General features: G+C 39.6%; 1 protein-coding gene across 2 annotated transcripts in view; it reads right to left on the bottom strand.

Annotated features, from left to right (window-relative positions):
• Positions 1–60: 60 nt before the first annotated feature.
• dnajc10 (DnaJ (Hsp40) homolog, subfamily C, member 10) overlaps positions 61–17,349 on the bottom strand; it is a 37,530-nt gene continuing 20,241 nt past the window's right edge. Inside the window, exons 12-23 of one of the 2 annotated variants that reach the window (XM_026912957.3) lie at positions 14,140–14,250; positions 13,476–13,590; positions 12,983–13,110; positions 12,595–12,711; positions 9,927–10,028; positions 7,906–8,061; positions 6,318–6,451; positions 4,838–4,900; positions 4,412–4,559; positions 2,945–3,067; positions 2,720–2,827; positions 61–831 (exon numbers count right to left, since the gene is read on the bottom strand). In XM_026912957.3, the coding sequence (XP_026768758.1) occupies positions 820–831; positions 2,720–2,827; positions 2,945–3,067; positions 4,412–4,559; positions 4,838–4,900; positions 6,318–6,451; positions 7,906–8,061; positions 9,927–10,028; positions 12,595–12,711; positions 12,983–13,110; positions 13,476–13,590; positions 14,140–14,250 (1,317 nt within the window). In that variant the 3' untranslated portion in view covers positions 61–819. The remainder of the gene's footprint in view (positions 832–2,719; positions 2,828–2,944; positions 3,068–4,411; positions 4,560–4,837; positions 4,901–6,317; positions 6,452–7,905; positions 8,062–9,926; positions 10,029–12,594; positions 12,712–12,982; positions 13,111–13,475; positions 13,591–14,139; positions 14,251–17,349) is intronic. The other variant, XM_026912958.3, reaches the window with a different exon arrangement.

Below are 17,349 nucleotides of genomic sequence, written 5' to 3'. Positions count from 1 at the left end.
GAGATGGTCAAAAAAAAAAAATTAAACAAACAAATAAATAAATAAATCACAGAACATCTCATTTGTAGAAAAAAAAGTCTTTATTCTACACCATGTATCTGTACAAAACAGCAGTACATGACCGTGGAAAGGACAAGAGAATATATGAGAATACATTATTCATTTTCCTGACTACAGAATGGCCAATCCCAACACTACAGGACACAGTTATTGCTTTGCAGTCCAGTAATTCTTTGATCAAGAAGAGAATAGACTAGATACTGTTGATAATCCCAAGTAAGGCAATATTACAAAATGTAATAATCACTGAAAACCATACTGCATGAAGGATTACAGTGCTTCAGTAGAAGTACAGGTGAAACAAAATCTTTCATTACATAGACATCGTCCCTGAAAGCAGCATTAAATAAAAACATCATGGTCATGCTCTCACACTCTGCAACACAACACCTGGGATAAAACAATACCTAACACAGAGAAGAAAACTGTCTGGATTCATCATTACCGCCGTGACGCTGAGAGAAACATCATGTATGTGACACACACTCTATACGGTGCATTTTCTCAATACAGTCAACAGAATTAGGGTCCAAAACTTTGCCCTGTTTCAGTAACCATTATATTGGTGGTGCTTAGAAGAATTATAGAGTTTTTTTTAATGAAGTCTTGTCACACTCGCTGAGGTAAAAATAGTTTCACACACTTTCTCTGGTGCTGTAAAGCTCAATAAAAGTCTTTTAGCATCCCGGGAGTGTGTAAAGTTCAGTCCATTCTGCCACAGGCCAAAGATTCAGTGGATACTTAAAAAAAAGTTGAGTTTTATAGCTCATCCTGAAAGAAAAAAAAAAGACAAACAAGATTAATCTAAGATTAAATAAATGTTAATGTTTAATGTTGTCACATGTTAATAACACATCATATCAGTCACACTAATCACTGCAGGCAGATCTCAGTGATTTACAATCTAGAGAGGAAAAAACATAGAGAGGAAAAAAAAAATTCAAAATGCACCTCAATGCCTCCCAAAAATAATACCGTTTAAAATTCAGCATTCAGTGGGGGATTACGTTACATGAAATATTTCAGTTTTACCATTTTAAACTGAAAACAATGCTCTACTCTATATAGTGCACGTCATGCAATACACATCATTTGATATTCACTGAAAAAATAAAAACAGGAGCAAAAACAGCTGAATGTAATGCCTTAAAAAGTAGATCTCTATCTCTGATTTTTTATTCGAGTAAGAATAAAAAGGAATCCGCAGTGAAATTACTGTTGCAAGTCCGAGTTTTTTTGTTGTTGCTGTTGTAAAAAAGCCACCGTTGCTTAAGGCATTTTATGTAAAAGCTGGGAGTCAGATCATCATCTTGTGCAAAACTATAAACATGCCTCCACTTCTCCTGAAACTTGGTCTAACAGGATTCATCTTTTTCATTCTAATAGCTAATGAAAACTTTTTTTACTTTCGTACTCTTAACACGAGTATATTTTTGCGCTGTGGTCCTTCTTTAATGATGTCACACCCCCACACACTGACGCTCTTCAGCGTGAGACGGTATTGCATTTATGTACAGTAGATAAACTATACAGTAGGATTTGATGCTAACTGTATGCAATACCATGTTCTGATTTCTGACCATTTTCTGAAGGCTCGCTCTTTCTGAGGCTGCTATTCTATAACAAATGTATAATTGTGGTTGTGTAGTGGATAGCATTGCTGCCTCCAGGGTTCCTGGTTCGATCCTCAGCTCGGGATACTGCCTGTGTGGAGTTTCGCAGGTTCTCCACGTGTCCACGTTGGTTTCCTCTGGGTTCTCCAGTTTCTTCCCACCTCCCAAAAACATACTGGTAGGTGGATTCTCTACAATAAGTTGCCCCTAGGTGTGTGTGTAAATGTGTGTGTGTGTTCCTGCGTCCTGCCCAGTGCTCCTGGGATATGCTCTGGATCCGCTGTGACCCTGACCAAGATAAAGCGCTTACTGAAGATGAATAAATGGAATTAATTTATCAATGTGATCACTTTAGGGCACTAGGGGGTGCTAATCACACATGGAAATATAATTCTGTATAATTTCGGATATAAATATAATACTCTGGATGGCTAGAACATTTTTTGGTGATGGAGTGAGCAAGCTGTGCTGCTCAGAGCTTCCAGACAGAGAACTGCAATAAATTATATTCTGTTTGAGAGTTGGGTGGACGAGGTGTTTTCCCCTCAAATTAAACACCTGATATACATTACACATTACATTCGCCTTCATTAATTCCAATGTTTCTTAACCCCTTCTCAAAAACGGCCACCTTACACAAGTACTTCTTTTGCAATGCTGAATTGTTCTGTTTTACCCTACACCACCCTGGCTGTTTATGTGTCCCTTAAACGCATCCGGTGAACGTTTCATGTGGTCTGGAAGCAATAAGCAGTTTGTTTTAAATGTGTCGCCTCATTTCCCTACAGGAAGATGTTTTCCGTAGTCACAATGTCAGCTGGTGTGTATTGTGACACAAAGGAACATGTTCAAACATTACGGAGATTTTCGTTGTTAAATTAACACTTTATCCATGTTTTCATTTGGAAATTCTCTTCAGATTGACCTGTATTCTGATTTTCAGTGTGCAAATGAATGTGTTTGTAACTGAACCACTAGTTGGATCATAAGCAGACGATTAAGATGCATGTAAACGTAGCTACTGATGATGGAAGTCAGGTTTATACCTTGAATTTGGGTTTCTTCTGTTTGCCGAGCTGCTGGAGTCTCTGCTGGATGATGTCAGCGATGACGTTGGAGTTCTGGCTGTTGATGTACTCTCCTCCCTGGTGTAGCTGTGTACGAGAGGTGTGTATGAGTAAGACGAGTGTATGAGTAAGAGACTGTAGGTTTGTGTAAGAGTGTAAGAGCAAGAGCAAGTCATAATGCAGGTGAAAAAGAACAAGAGTCACCCGCGTAGTGCCCAGGTAGGGGTAAAAGCGGACGGTGGGGTAGGACCTGATGCCGGCACGCTGACAAATATCATAGTGCACCTGGCAGTCCACCTTTCCTGCCCTCACTGTGCCCTTCAGCATCTGTTGATCACATGACACACGTCTCACATTAGGTGTAACATAAAGCACCTTAAGACATAAGATGAGCACTAAAACACAAAAAGATGTGAAGTGAAGTTGATTATTTTCCTTTAACAGCACATCCCATAGTGTTTAATTCCTCTTACACGACAGCAATTTGTCTCAGATTACAATTTTTTCACACGTGATGCTTTTTAACAGCTTAGTTGTGGAACATCCATGAGAAAAGTTAGTTCCTGTTATCTTTTACATTATAGCTGGTACAAACAGTTGTTCCCTCATCAGCATTTTTTCCCTTTGTCTTAAAGTTAATAAAGACAAAAAAATGCAGCTTGTCATGTTCCCAAGAAAAAGTGCAAAGCCCTCTGCCCTGAGGAGGCAGTTTTCCCATGCTGACTGTTAAAAGCGCTGACACTGGAGACTCCTTCCATAAATGTTAAATACACATAACATGTCCTTACAGAAAGGAGTCAACAATCATACATTTTTTCTTTTTTTTTTTTTTTAATCCATTTATGATTAGCTTACTTGTGTGGAGAGACTGCCGTACTTCTCCATGTAAATAAGTTGATAAGTTGTTACTATAGAAACGATAACGTACTCCAGGGCGTCTGAAAAGTCAGGAACCATTGAGAGTACCAAGAAGTACCAAGAAGCATTATCTCTACCCTTTCATCTAATGTTAATACCGTTTTTCACCCGTACGGAAAAATTAAATATAAAAATAAGTGTAAAGAAGTGTAAATAAATAAATAACACAGTTTAACCCCTTTTGGTTCCTGACTTCTCGGACACCCTGTAGAAAAAAACCTGTGCTGCAGCCGGCACTACTGTCCGAGCTGCTGTTACAGAAAATTAATCAACACCTTCTGGCCAATCAGAATCGAGAATTCAACAGGTACACACTGCAATATTCAATATGCCCAGAATATTGTGACAGTCCCTGTGTTTACAAATGTCAGAGGTCATTCTGGGTTCACTGCCCGTCAGGTCAGGTAATGTTGCACTCTTGCACAATCTAACTGCCTCTGTGGGGTTGAGATATCAGTCAGCTTGATAAACATCTGGTGGTAATGGGAAGAAAAGTGTAGTGCTGCACAGTATGTGGGGAACTTCTCATTCCTGAAGCGTCTCCTCCTACACATCTTGCTTGGCTTGATAATGAGGCTGTGTTCACATTACTACTCAATTCACACTGAAACAGTCAAACAGATGGCATCAAGTCCTGACCTTTGAGCTACGTCTTAGCTACTTTTGTGCTATAATTATCTGATTAAATAGCTGAAGGGGAATTTGAGTAAGAGTTAAAAAGAGCACTGTGGGTGAAGAATTTAATGACCGTACCCGAGCAAGGATCTCGAACTCCGGGGCGAAATGCTGGCACGGGCCACACCACGGGGCGTAAAAGTCCAGCACCCAGTGTTCCTTCCCTTCCAGAACCTTCCTTTTAAAATCCTCGGGTGATAAGTCGACTGAGGCACGGGGCAGAGAGCTGGAGAAAAACAGAGCATCATTAGTGAGCGGGACGAACGTCCTTTAACCTGGAATTGAGGATAATACAGCACAAAATATTAAAGGTGGAAATTTGAAACCTCTTCAGAATTATTAACATAACTGTAGTTCAGAAAACACACCACAATTTGCCTTCTTGCTGAACTCTCAATCTGCATTCACAAAAAGATTGAGTGCAACGATACCAGTCTTGCACTTAGCAGATGACTTCAATCAGGTGCTTTAGAGGCTGAAAAACACAAGTTTTAAAACATTCACCTGAGTGCCCAGGTCTTGAGGGAGTGGGCATCTCTGTGCCAGCCATTATAGCTACTGTGGGACCAAAAAAGAAAAAGAAAAATATTGTTAACACACACTTTCGCAAGCGTACCACAACTTCTAATCGGGTATCATAACTGTCTGCTTTTAGCTGCAATATTAAACCACTTTTTATGCAAAGTTAGCAGGATGCATTACAGAAAAAACAGTTAATACTAATGATTAACATAAAGTTAATGTTAATGATAACATAAAAAAATAAAAAATCGAAAAGCAGATTAGGGGTTTCTTGAAGCCACTATGGTGGTAAGCTGTATAGTGTAAAAAGTGTATCAGGGGCAACAAGTACTAAGAAAGCGGCACATGAGAGTGAAAGAGAAATGTGGTTGTGACTATGTGTTGGTCAGAGCAAAACTTCAGGTACACAAACACAAGTTTCTGTGGTTAAGGCAGATGTTTGCAGAGATGTTGCTGAGTGAAACAGCATGATGATGAAGCATTATGATGTGTTTGTCAACCTCACACTAACTTCGTGGATTGGGTGATGTGTAAAACAATATTATTATACATTTCCGGATGCATATACTGGTCTCTGAGGTTCAGTGTTCCATTAAAAAAAAAAAGTTTTTAAAATGTGTTTTTTTTTAAACGTTTGTACTTGTCTCAGGTGTTCAGTGCTACATGAAAGCTAAATAAAATGTCATAATCCTTCTCTGAATGCTCATACTGGTCTCAGAACCACGGTGCTACTAGAAAGGAGCACAATGAAGTATTTTAATGCATTTATGAATGTTATGCAAATATGGCACTAATCAATTGCTATAATGCTTTTACGAATGCACATAATGGTCTCAGAAGCTCGTTTGTCCTTGAAAGGAGCACAATAAAGTATTTTAATGCATTTATGAATGCTCATGCTGGTCTCTGAGGTTCAGAGGTACATGAAAGAGTGTTATAAGGCTTTTAGGAATGTTCATACTGGTCTCTGAGGCTCAGTGTTATGTGAAGGGTTACGATAAAGTGCTATAATACATTTTGATTCATTATGAAGTGTTATAAGCAGTGTGTAAAACCTTGTACTGGGATTTGAGGTAGAATGGTTGATATGATAATGTGGCACAATAAACTGTCACAATATGAATGTTCGTGATGTGCGGTTCACAAAGCAGCTCCTCTATAAGAAGTTTAACAAAATGACAGTGAGTTTGCTCTTTTTGCATCATTTAGTTATAGAAAGCAAAATATCGGTTTGCTTAAATGCTGCTAAGTTGGCATGATAATGTCAGGAAGTAACGGACATGACGTATTTGCATCATGGTATGGTTTGCCTCCATCTCGCCTGTCCTGTCAGCTCTGACAATTATCTCTAAACTAAAAGCCTGTTGGGACTCTAGAAATGTTATAATAATTTTTAAGAATACTTGTGCATTCACTTAACACTGTGTGAAAGGTGTTACGATGCGTTTATGAATGCTCGTACTGGTATTGGTCTCGGCGGTTGCTGTTTTGTGGGTAGAGACGGATCTCGGGGTAGGCGCGCACGCTCTCGCTCTGGCAGAATGAGTGATACTTCTGACAATCCACTGATCCCACGCTAATCATTCCGCTCAGCATCTACACACACACACACACACACACACACACACACACGGAGGGAGGGAGGGAGGGAGAGAGAGAGAGAGAGAATACTACTGAGAAAAATGTTCATCAAGATCCAACACACATCTGTATTACAAAGTAGCATATAAAAAATAAAATATAAGAGTAAAATAGAACTTTAAAGAAATTTTGTTAAATTTTCATTCTAACAAAACTGAAAATAGCAGTAAAAAAAAAAAAATATATAAGACATCTAATCTTTAATGCTTACTCTGTTGGCTAATCTGTCTATAACACCAATTTCATGTTAGTATAGAAGCAGGATTATATGTTTAGATATACAGTGGATATAGAACATCTACACACACCTGCAGTTTTTCTTGTGATGTATAAAAATGAAACCAAGATAAATCATGTCAGATCTTTTCCTGTCTGTAATGTGATATAGCAAAGTGTATTTTCAAGTGTGATACTCATGTGAAAAAATTGAAACATTTTAGAAAAAGAAAGCACAAGCAGAAACTTATAATAACCAGTTTGCAAAAGTGTGCACACCCTTAACCACAGGTCTTGACTGATCTTGTGAAGCCGTATGTTTGTTGACTTGGATTTGTGCTTTGGGTCGTTACTGTGCAGGAAACCTGCAGGATTTGTGCCAAAATAGATTGGTATTCGGAGCTGTCCATGATTCCCTCTCTCTTGATTAGAGCCCCAGTCCCAGCTGAAAAGAAAAAGCCCCATAGCATGATGCTGCCACCACCATTCTTCCCCACGAAATGTGAAGAATACGAGAGATTGTCGTCATTTAAGCTCCTTTAAGCGCCTACAGCTCCTTTAATGTTGCTGTCTCTTGGCAGCCTCTCTGATCATTCTTCATCTTATCCTTTCATCAGTCATCGAGAGACGTCCTATTCACGATAATGTCACTACGGTGTCCCATTTTCACCACTTCTTGATGATGGCCTTCATTGTGTTCCAGGTACAGCTAATGTTTTTGAAATACATTTGTGCCTTTTGACAATGAGATATCGTATGTGCTTTGACAATGAGATATCGTATGTGCTTTGTAAGCTGTTTGAGGACCACAGCATCTGCAGTCGGATGAAACCGAGATGATGTGAAGAAAATCCTACAGAAACAGCTGATCTTTATTGTATGGTGTATGATAAATACTTCTGAACTTGAGTTTGAATGTGAGTGGTTAATTCTGAGCACAGTCACATGCCCCAGTATAAAAGGGTGCGCACACTTATGCAACCAGGTTATTGTAATTTTTTTTCTTTTTCTTTTATTTTACCCAAAAGTTTCTATTTGTTTTTCACTTGAATTTTGCTGGTTGCTATATCACATTAAAGGTGGAAAAACAATCTGTTATGATTTAACTTGATTCATCTTTTTTTGTTACCTGCAATTTTAATAGGGGTGTGTAGACTTTCATTATCCACTGTATATTTATTTAAATCATGTACCCGAGCCATCCTCCTCCACTCAGGGAGCAAAGCCTGGCACGGGCCACACCACGGCGCATAGAAGTCCACCATCCACGTTTCTGTATGCTTCTTCTTCTTCACTAACTGCAGGAAAGAGTCTGGGTCCAGCGTCACCACCGCAGGGTTGACCAGATCCTGAAACACACCCGGCAACAAGCAACCCATTTAACGTCACCATTGCTTCATACAACATTCATCATACAGCTGCAAGGAAATGGCAGAAAGATAACAGACATTCTATAAGAAATTCAGCTGAAATGGATGAGTCATGATTTGAGAAAAAGACAGGAAATTTCTCAAAGCATTTAAAAGCAATATTTACCTGGGTTTTCATTCAAATGTTATACAATTTTATAGCAAATTTCCAAAATGGTGGGAAAAAAAAAAAAACAGTACACAAAGCGCAAAGCAGTTTTTTGATTGTGTAAAGAAAAGTATGCCAAAACACTTAAATTAAAAAAGGAGAAAAAAAACATGCACGTCTTCTTACATCTATACTTCATCAATTAATTGCAAAACTTGCTTACATCACTTTTTTTGTGCATCTCGTTTTACTGATCAACTTTTCCACCTCAGCCAAGTGTGATATTTCATTTTTTCCAGGAATTTCAGGCTTTTCTTATACTTATGCAATTTTTGCAAATGTGAATTGATAAGAACAGGATGGAAAACCACGCATTCAGCCTACAATGAAAGATACACAACGTTCCACTTTCCCCAAATGTACTCAAATGTGCTGATATCTGATTCATGGTTACGGCACACAGCCACTTGCTTCAAACTGCATCGAGTTGTTAAATATTTCACACTGACTTCCTTATGTGGTTTCAGTTCTGTTACACTACATGACACACTTTTCTATAAAAATGAATAACTAGAAGAATAAAGGTCATGGGTGATGAACTTTCGGAGTTCAGGTCAACTTTGATGTTGCCTTAATTTCACTGTCATTGACTTAAAAATGTTAAAACTTAACAGTTAAGCGTTAAAAGGTTAAATGATTAAAAGCTTATAACAGGTAAAGTTTAAAATCAGAAACGTTACATTTTAAAAGTTCAAATGTTGAAACATGTGGTTAGCAAAGGGAGATATGTAACGCCAGGTAGTTGACTAGACACACGCTCAATGGTAAAGAGTGTGTGATGAATAGGATATGCAGGTTGTATGATGCTAAACTGGCAGCTTTGAGCTTCATTAGCCTAATTAGCTTCTTCATTAGCCTAATAGCTCTGGTGTAAAACTAAAGAAGCAACCTTCAGACACCAGACATATCATGATGGAGATGTTGGAGTATACTTATCGAGGAAAATGTGTACAATTTCTTTAACCCTTCTCGCAGAACACTGGTGTTCCACTGTTGGGTTTTTGTGTGTAGAGTATCGTGACTCTGTATTTAGCTGCTGGTGAGCAGGGTGATGGGAAAGGGGAGGGGCGTGAGCCCCGCTGCTGGGCAAACAATTCACGCTTCTCAATAATAACAATGGTACAGAGATATAACAGACAGCACATCTAAAGCTTTTCTGATAGTAAAACACTATGCAACTGCCACAATAAAATTAAAACATTTAAACCTAGTACATTTACATTTACATTTATGGCTTTTGGCAGATGCTCTTATCCAGAGCGACTTACAATTATCTCTTTTTTTTTTTTATACAACCGAGCAGTTGAGGGTTAAGGGCCTTGCTCAAGGGCCCAGCAGTGTCAGCTTGGTGGTGCTAGGGTTTGAACTCATGACCTTCTAAGCAGAAGCCCAACGTCTTAACCACTGAGCTACCACTTCCCCAATTTTTTTTACCTAGTAGGCTAGAAACACAAGAAAAACTGCAAATTTTTAAAGCCCTGAGTGTCTCCTTTCATATGAGCCATTAACCACTACTGTGGAATGTGACATCACAAATAAATTCAATGCTGAACACCAGCATCCCCAAAAGAGGCGGAAATTCCTTTATTTGGCTTCTGGTAAAAAAGAGTTAAACACCTCTCTAGTGTCGTCTCACCTTGATGAACTCCAGAATGCCATCCGCTGAATGGTGACCTTCGTACTCATGGATGCTGGACTTGTTGAAGATAACGGTGGTTGGATAGGCATTAATGTTGTACTGCAAAACAGGAGGGGAGGGAAAGCACCAGGTCATTAGTGGACAATCTGACCTGGATACTGAAGCTCTGCTGTAATCCTAAAGACTGTCATGCTCAAACTGAACATCTTTCCAACACACATTTATGTCTTTATCAGATGAGGACGGTTCCTCTTAAGGTTTCTTCTTCATGCTGTTTCAAGGAGTTTTTCACTTGTCACTTTCCCTCTAGCTTGCTTGTTAGAGATATAACTTTCAAACTATATCCGGATTTCTGACTCTCACAGTGTCTGTTGTTTAAAGTACTATACAAATAAAGCTGAAATGAATTTAATTGAACTGACTGTCTTCAGAAAAAAATCATCATGCTTTCTGAAAGCAGTCTAACCTTGCCGCGTCGGTATTTCCTCAGAACACCTTTTGTTTTCGTAGAAGATGGTTATCTGATTTTTGCACAGTATTAGACTCATCAGGAAGCAGCTTAGCCCCCGTCTAATTTATCTAGAACCAAGATCTGCACCATGTGTGAGTGTACTCACTTACATTTCTTTACAATATTTATATGTATTATATGAAAAACTTATCCCAAAAATTAAAAGTAGACCAACAGACAAATGCAAAATGTCCACAGGTGAGTCGTGCATTTGCAAGTATGAGGATGTTCATTTTTCATCTGAAAGCTTCTCACAAAGTAAGTGTACCCCAAATAAGAGATTTTCTTGAACATTTAAAAAATAAAAAAATCAGATTTTTAATCCGCTCTAACTTGCTGTGTGTACAGCTGTGCAACACAGCCGCGCTACATTCTGTGTGTGTGTGTGTGTGTGTGTGTGTGTGTGTGTGTGGGTGCGCGCACATGCACAAACTGTGAGACTTATTAGGCAGGTTGAGAGCAGAAACAAACGTGGAAAATAAATCTGGGTTTCCGGGTTTTTTGTGGTTTTTGCTCACAACTTTTAATGAAAAACATACCAGAAGATATCTGAGGCAAAGTCATGAAACAATTTCAGAAATTACTAACAAAGATGATTCATTTAGCCTGACCTTACATGCCTGCATCATACACTAGTCAGCTCCCCTTCTTGATTTCAACTTAGTTCTATCTTATCTTAAAAGCCATTCCTTTCGTTTATCACCACAGGTGAGGGGAGATGAGCGTAACAGACAGAGAAAGCAAAGGAACTAGATACCATTTTCTTTTTAAACCAGAACATGGTTGTTTAAAAATGTAAAAAGGGGAACAAACCAGTTTTAACTGCTTTTTAAAAAAAATAAATAAATACTTACCATGCTCAGACTTTCAGCTTTAATTTGTTATTTACATCCTAATGAGGTGAACGGTGTAGGAATTACAACACTTTTAAGGGACCAAAAGTAATTGGACAACCTAACAATTATAAATTAAATGATCATTTTTAACACTTGGTTGCAAACCCTTTTTCAGTCATTGACTGAAAAATGGTTTGCAACCAAGTGTTAAAAACCCACAGACATCACCAGACGCTGGGTTTCTAGAACCCACAGACATCACCAGACGCTGGGTTTCTTCCCTGGTGATGCTCTGCCAGGTTTTTACTGCAGCTGTCTTCACTTCCTGTGTGTTCTTGAGCCGCTTGGGCCGTGTCTTCAGTTTTGACTTCAGCAAGTGAAATGCAGCTCATTTGGATTCAGGTCAGGTGATTGACTTGGCCACTGCAGAATATTCTACTTCTCTGCCTTAAAAAAAACAAAAATGTTGTTTCAGAACTGTACAGGCTTGCTTTTTTTTTTTTTAATGGTTTTAGCAAACTCTAATCTGGTCTTCCTGTTTTTGCAGCTTAAAAAGAGGTTTACATCTTGTGATACACCTCTGTACTTGCTTCGCTTGATTGCTGACTTTGATAATAGATACACCTACCTCCTGGAGGGCAATCTTATTCTGCCACGCTGTTGTGAAGGTTTTTTCTTTAATAGGGAAAGAATTCTTCTGTCATCTACCACAGTTATTTTCTGTGGTCTTCTGGGCTTTCTGGTGTTCCTCAGCTCTCCAGTGCATTTGTTCTTTTTAAGTAGTTGATTTGGCCACAGCAAAATGTTTTTGCTGTCTCTCTGATGGATTTGTTTTGATTTTCCAGCTTAATATTGGCTTGCTTCACCGGCAGTGACAGCTCTTTGGACTTTGAACAGCAACAGATTTCAAATGTAAATGCCACCTTGTGCCATCTGTTTATGTGAAAGTGAAATAATGAGGGAATAACAGACACCTGAACATGGAACAGCTGAACAGCCAATTGTCCAATTACTTCTGGTCTCTTAAAAGGGTTGGTCCACATATAAAAGGTGCTGTAATTCCTACACTGTTCACCCGATTTGGATGTAAACATCCTCAAATTAATGCACTTTGAGCTCATATTCATTATGTAATTCCAACTCCAATATACTGTGGGCTCCATGTCGTGCACTTACATAGACTAAGAAGGATCGTTAGTGTGAACGCAAGGTCGCATGACAGATTGCATCACTGCAGCAGACATTAAGGAGCTTAAAATTGAAATGATCAATGTGAGGTTAATCAGCAGCGAGGTCTGAGTGAAGTGTTGCTGCTCACCATGTTGCACAGTCCCTCGTGTATGGTGCAGTCCAGAGTGCCAAACTTCATCTGACCATGAAGCTGAACAGAGGCTTTTCTGAGCTCAGGAAGAAGGGCACGACATGGGGGACACCACTACAACACACACACACACACAGACACAGACACACACAAACAATTTTAACAAGGTGCATGCCGGTCCAAATTTTGCCACAGCATACCTGTAAAGCCTGAGAATCCACAAGTATGACAAGTAATTCTGCATCACGTGATGCCAAGGTTGATAAAGTGGGTTTGTTTTTGCACTAGTGGTGTGTTGATTATACGGTTATACTGGTATCATTCTGTACTGTGACAACGATATGCTACACAGCTTTTATATAAATAATAGGTTATAAGGACTGACCGGGGCGAAGAAGTCCACTAGCCAGGGCTCTTTCTCATCCCGAGGGAAATTCTCTGGCCACAGTGTGGTAACGTGGGCATTCACACTCTCTTTAGCAAAAGCCACAATGTTATACAATGCATCTTTACCTGAGGACAAATTACAGACAGATATAGCAAAAATGTTAACATGACTAACCATGGACAAAGCATAGCATTGTTTGTTGCTAACTTCAACATTACTGTGTACTGAGACCCTTTCTATTATAGAAACATTTTCTATTATATCACAACATTTGAATATATTTCAGACAAATGAAAAAAAACAAAAAAAACATTATGAAATAAAAAAGCATGCAGTTTATGTAAAGCTTAATCACTGAATCATTGCAGTGACAGCAAGGAATTGGTTTTGGAACCTCACACACTTCTCCAAGGCACATAGATATTATTTATTATTATTAGGCGGTGACATTTCCAGAAAACTGACAGGACTGTAAGGTCTTTGAACACACCATGGTGGATCTCGAAGTTGTGAATGCCAAGGCCTTTAAAAACAGCCACACAAGGCTTCTGGATGTAGAGGGAAGCACATAGCTCTGCCTCAGACACGCAATCCACCTTCCCGACCTGCACAAACATTAGAGATTCCACATAATGTAAGAAGAGAAACTCACATTCATGAAATAACAGACGAACTACACAACTGTGACATTATTCTATACATATATGAATAGAAAGGAAATCTATTACCCTAGAAAAAAAGTAAATATATAATATATATCAGCCGAAGTCCAGGTTTTCAGAACACTACTGAAAATTTGTTTAGAATTTATATCCATATTTTCTCCTAATTTAGTCACAAGTGGGTGATGGCTAACATGTCTCCATCTTCTTTAAACTGCCCCTACTAACACCACAGAGCAGCTGAATACACTTCAGAAGAGAACTAATAGCTCTGTGCTGTTTACCTGAGCTTACTGACACCTATAATCGGCTAATCTCACTCTGACATGCTATCCCTCGTGAATGCCCAGCCACTGATGAGTGTGGAATTGTCAGGATTCAAACCCACAATCCCCAAAAAGCCCAACACCAAAATACTTTTCTCTGTTAAATTCTTTATTTGTAGTCTAAGAGCAGCACAAGTGTCACATGACCACTGGAACAAGCCTTAACCTGTATGTGGGAGTCTTTGAGCAGTGTGGTGAGCTTTTTGTACTCGTGGGTGACCACATTCTTCTCTCCAAAGGTGAAACTGACCAGCCAACGGTGCCGAGCCAACTTGTCCTGAAATTACATTCAGAAAAGAGACAATTAGTGCATTTAATCCAAGCTATCAGAAATTCTGTCTGCTTTGCTGTTAGAGTCACAGCACCTGCAATACTACAGACATGAATGTTCAGGGTTTGGCTATGATTTAGTGATTAATACATTAGTTCACCATGACTTTTTTATGTTTATGTTTAAAACAAATGTGAACTACTGAAGCGCGATTCCACTTCATGTAAGGGTTGAGATGGGCAACATAATGATATAATATCAATATCATGATAAATTACACTCGCCGGTCAATCATGCGCCTGCCATTCCTGCAATTATCCAATCAGCCAATCATGTGGCAGTGGCACAATGCATAAAATCATGTAGATAATGGTCAAGAGCTTTGGTTAATGTTCATTTTAATGTTGTTGAATATTTCAGAAACTGCTGATCTCCTGGGATGACAGTCTCTAGAGTTTACACAGAATGGTGCAGAAAACAAAAAACATCCAGTGAGTGGCAGTTCTGCTGAAGACAGAGGTCAGAGGAGAATGGCCTGACTGGTTCAAGCTAATAGAATGGCTACAGAAACTCAAATAATAACAAGATAAAGCAGTAAAGCATCTCAGAATGTGCAACACGTCTTTCCATGAGGTGGATGAACTACAACAGCAGAAGGTTTCACTCCTGTGAGCCAAGAACAGGAATCTGAAGCTGCATTAGGCATAAGACCACCAAAACTGGACAGTTGTAAATAAAAAGACCAGGTGATGAACATTCCTGAAGCTCTTGAGCTGTATCTATATGATTTTATGCATTGTTCTACTGCCACATGATTAGCTGAGTGGATAATTGCACGAATGAGCAGGTGTACAGGTGGTTACTAAAGTGTCCGGTGAGTGTACACCGATCAACCTTAACTTTGTAATGTTCTTCATACCATTGCAAAAATTGTTTAGGAATGGTATGAGGAACATTACAAAGTGTTCGAGGCGTTGAATTGGCCTCCAGATTGCCCAGATCTCAATCTGATCGAGCATCTGTGGGATGTGCTGGACAAACAAGTCTGAGTGGCCACTGCCATTAGGGAATACTGTTGCCATGAAGGGATGTACTTGGTCTGCAGCAATGATTAGGTAGGTGGTACGTGTCAAAATAACATCCACATGAATGCCAAGACCCAAGGTTTCCCAGCAGAACATTGCCAGAGCTTCACACTGCCTCTGCCAGCTTGCCTTCTTCCTATAGTGCATCCTGGTGCCATCTCTTCGCTAGAAAAGTGACGCACACGCACCTGGATATCCATATGATGTAAAAGAAAACGTGATTCATCAGACCAGGCCACCTTCTTCCATTGCTCCACGGTCCAGTTCTGATGTTCATGTGTCTATTGTAGGCATCTTCGGTGGTGGACAAGGATCGACATGGGCACTCTGAACGGTCTGCAGCTATGCAGCACCATACGCAGCAAACTGCGATGCACTGTGCGTTCTGACATCTTTCTATCATAACCAGCATTAACTTTTTCAGCAGTTTGTGCTACAATAGCTCTTCCGTGGGATCAGACCAGACAGGCTAACTTTTGCTCCCCACACACATCAGTGAGCCTTGGGCGCCCATGACCCTTGCTGGTTCACCGGTTGTCCTTCCTTGGACAACTTTTGGTAGGTACTAACCACTGCATACCGGGAACACCCCACAAGACCTGCCACTGTGGAGATGCTCTGACCCAGTCGTCTAGCCATCACAGTTTGGCCCTTGTCAAAGTCGCTCAGATCCTTACACTTGCCTTTTTTTTCCCTGCTTCCAACACATCAACTTTGAGACCTGACTGTTCAGTTGCCACTGTAATGAGATAATGTTATTCACTTCACCGGTCAGTGGTTTTAATGTTATGGCTGATCAGTGTATGTCACAATACTGCGATAACACAGATCTTTTACCAGTATTTTTATACCAATTAGAAAACCTCTTATTAGATGTTAAAATGTTTTTCTACTGAATATTTACAATTGTAAAATGTTAAAATATTGTACAGAACCTTTTTCAGAAATTAAATAAAAGAAATGTTTTGTACTGTGAAAAGTACTATGCACAAAGACATTTTGGATCCATCAGAAAACACAATGACATGCATTACTCTAAAAGTGCTTGATCATTGTTCTGCCCCATTTGACCAGGAAACTCCTTTAAACAAGAACTCTGCATTCCGGACAGTCTTAAATTGATTGACGTATGGCTTCCTCAAAGCACACTATATGGCCAAAAGTATGAGGAAATCTGACCACCTGACCCTTATTTGGTTCTTCCCCAAAATACTGCCACAAAGCTGGAAGCACACAACTGTCTGTCATGTCTTTGTATACTGTAGCATTAAGATTTCCCTTCACTGGAACTAAGGGGTCGAGCCAAAACCTGTTTCAGCATGACAATGAGCTCCACGAAGACATGGTTTGCCAAGGTTGGTGTAGAAGAACTCGAGTGTCCTGCACAGAGCCCTGACCTCAACCCCACTGAACACATTTGGGATGAACTGGAACACTGACTGCACCCCAGACCTCCTCACCAACATCAGCACCTGACCTCACTAATGCTCTTGTAGCTGAATGAACAAAAATCCCCACAGCCACGCTCCAAAATCTAGTGGAAAGACTTCGCATAAGAGTAGAGGTTATTATAACAGTAAATGGGGACTAAATCTGGAATGGGATGTTCAGCAAGCATATAAGGGTGTGATGGTCAGGGGTACACAAACTTTTGGCCATGTAGTGTGTTGTCAGATATTAGTGCCTGCTGTCTATTAATCTAATTCAGTGTCATGAGTTGTGGGTTTTTATTTATTTATTTATTTACAGATAACACCTCTGAAAATGCATCTTATTCTCTGAAAATATAATAATGTGCTTCATCATTATACTGCACATCCTGGCTAAGTCTGATATGAGTCAACTTCACACATGCACCACTGCCAAAACAGTTAGTGGTACACAGGAGTGTGTTTTCGTGTGTTAGTGCTCCGAAAACAATGCCCTGAACCCTCTTAATTGCTGGTGCATGCAAAGCTAACTGATGAATTTCGGCATGAGCGTGCTCGCTGCGGTTAAACTTGTGAGAACGCTGCTGCAA

This window comes from Pangasianodon hypophthalmus, chromosome 5 (assembly GCF_027358585.1).
Source record: "Pangasianodon hypophthalmus isolate fPanHyp1 chromosome 5, fPanHyp1.pri, whole genome shotgun sequence".
Classification (NCBI taxonomy): Eukaryota; Metazoa; Chordata; class Actinopteri; order Siluriformes; family Pangasiidae; genus Pangasianodon; species Pangasianodon hypophthalmus.
This window is presented reverse-complemented; position numbering and strand designations above follow the sequence as displayed.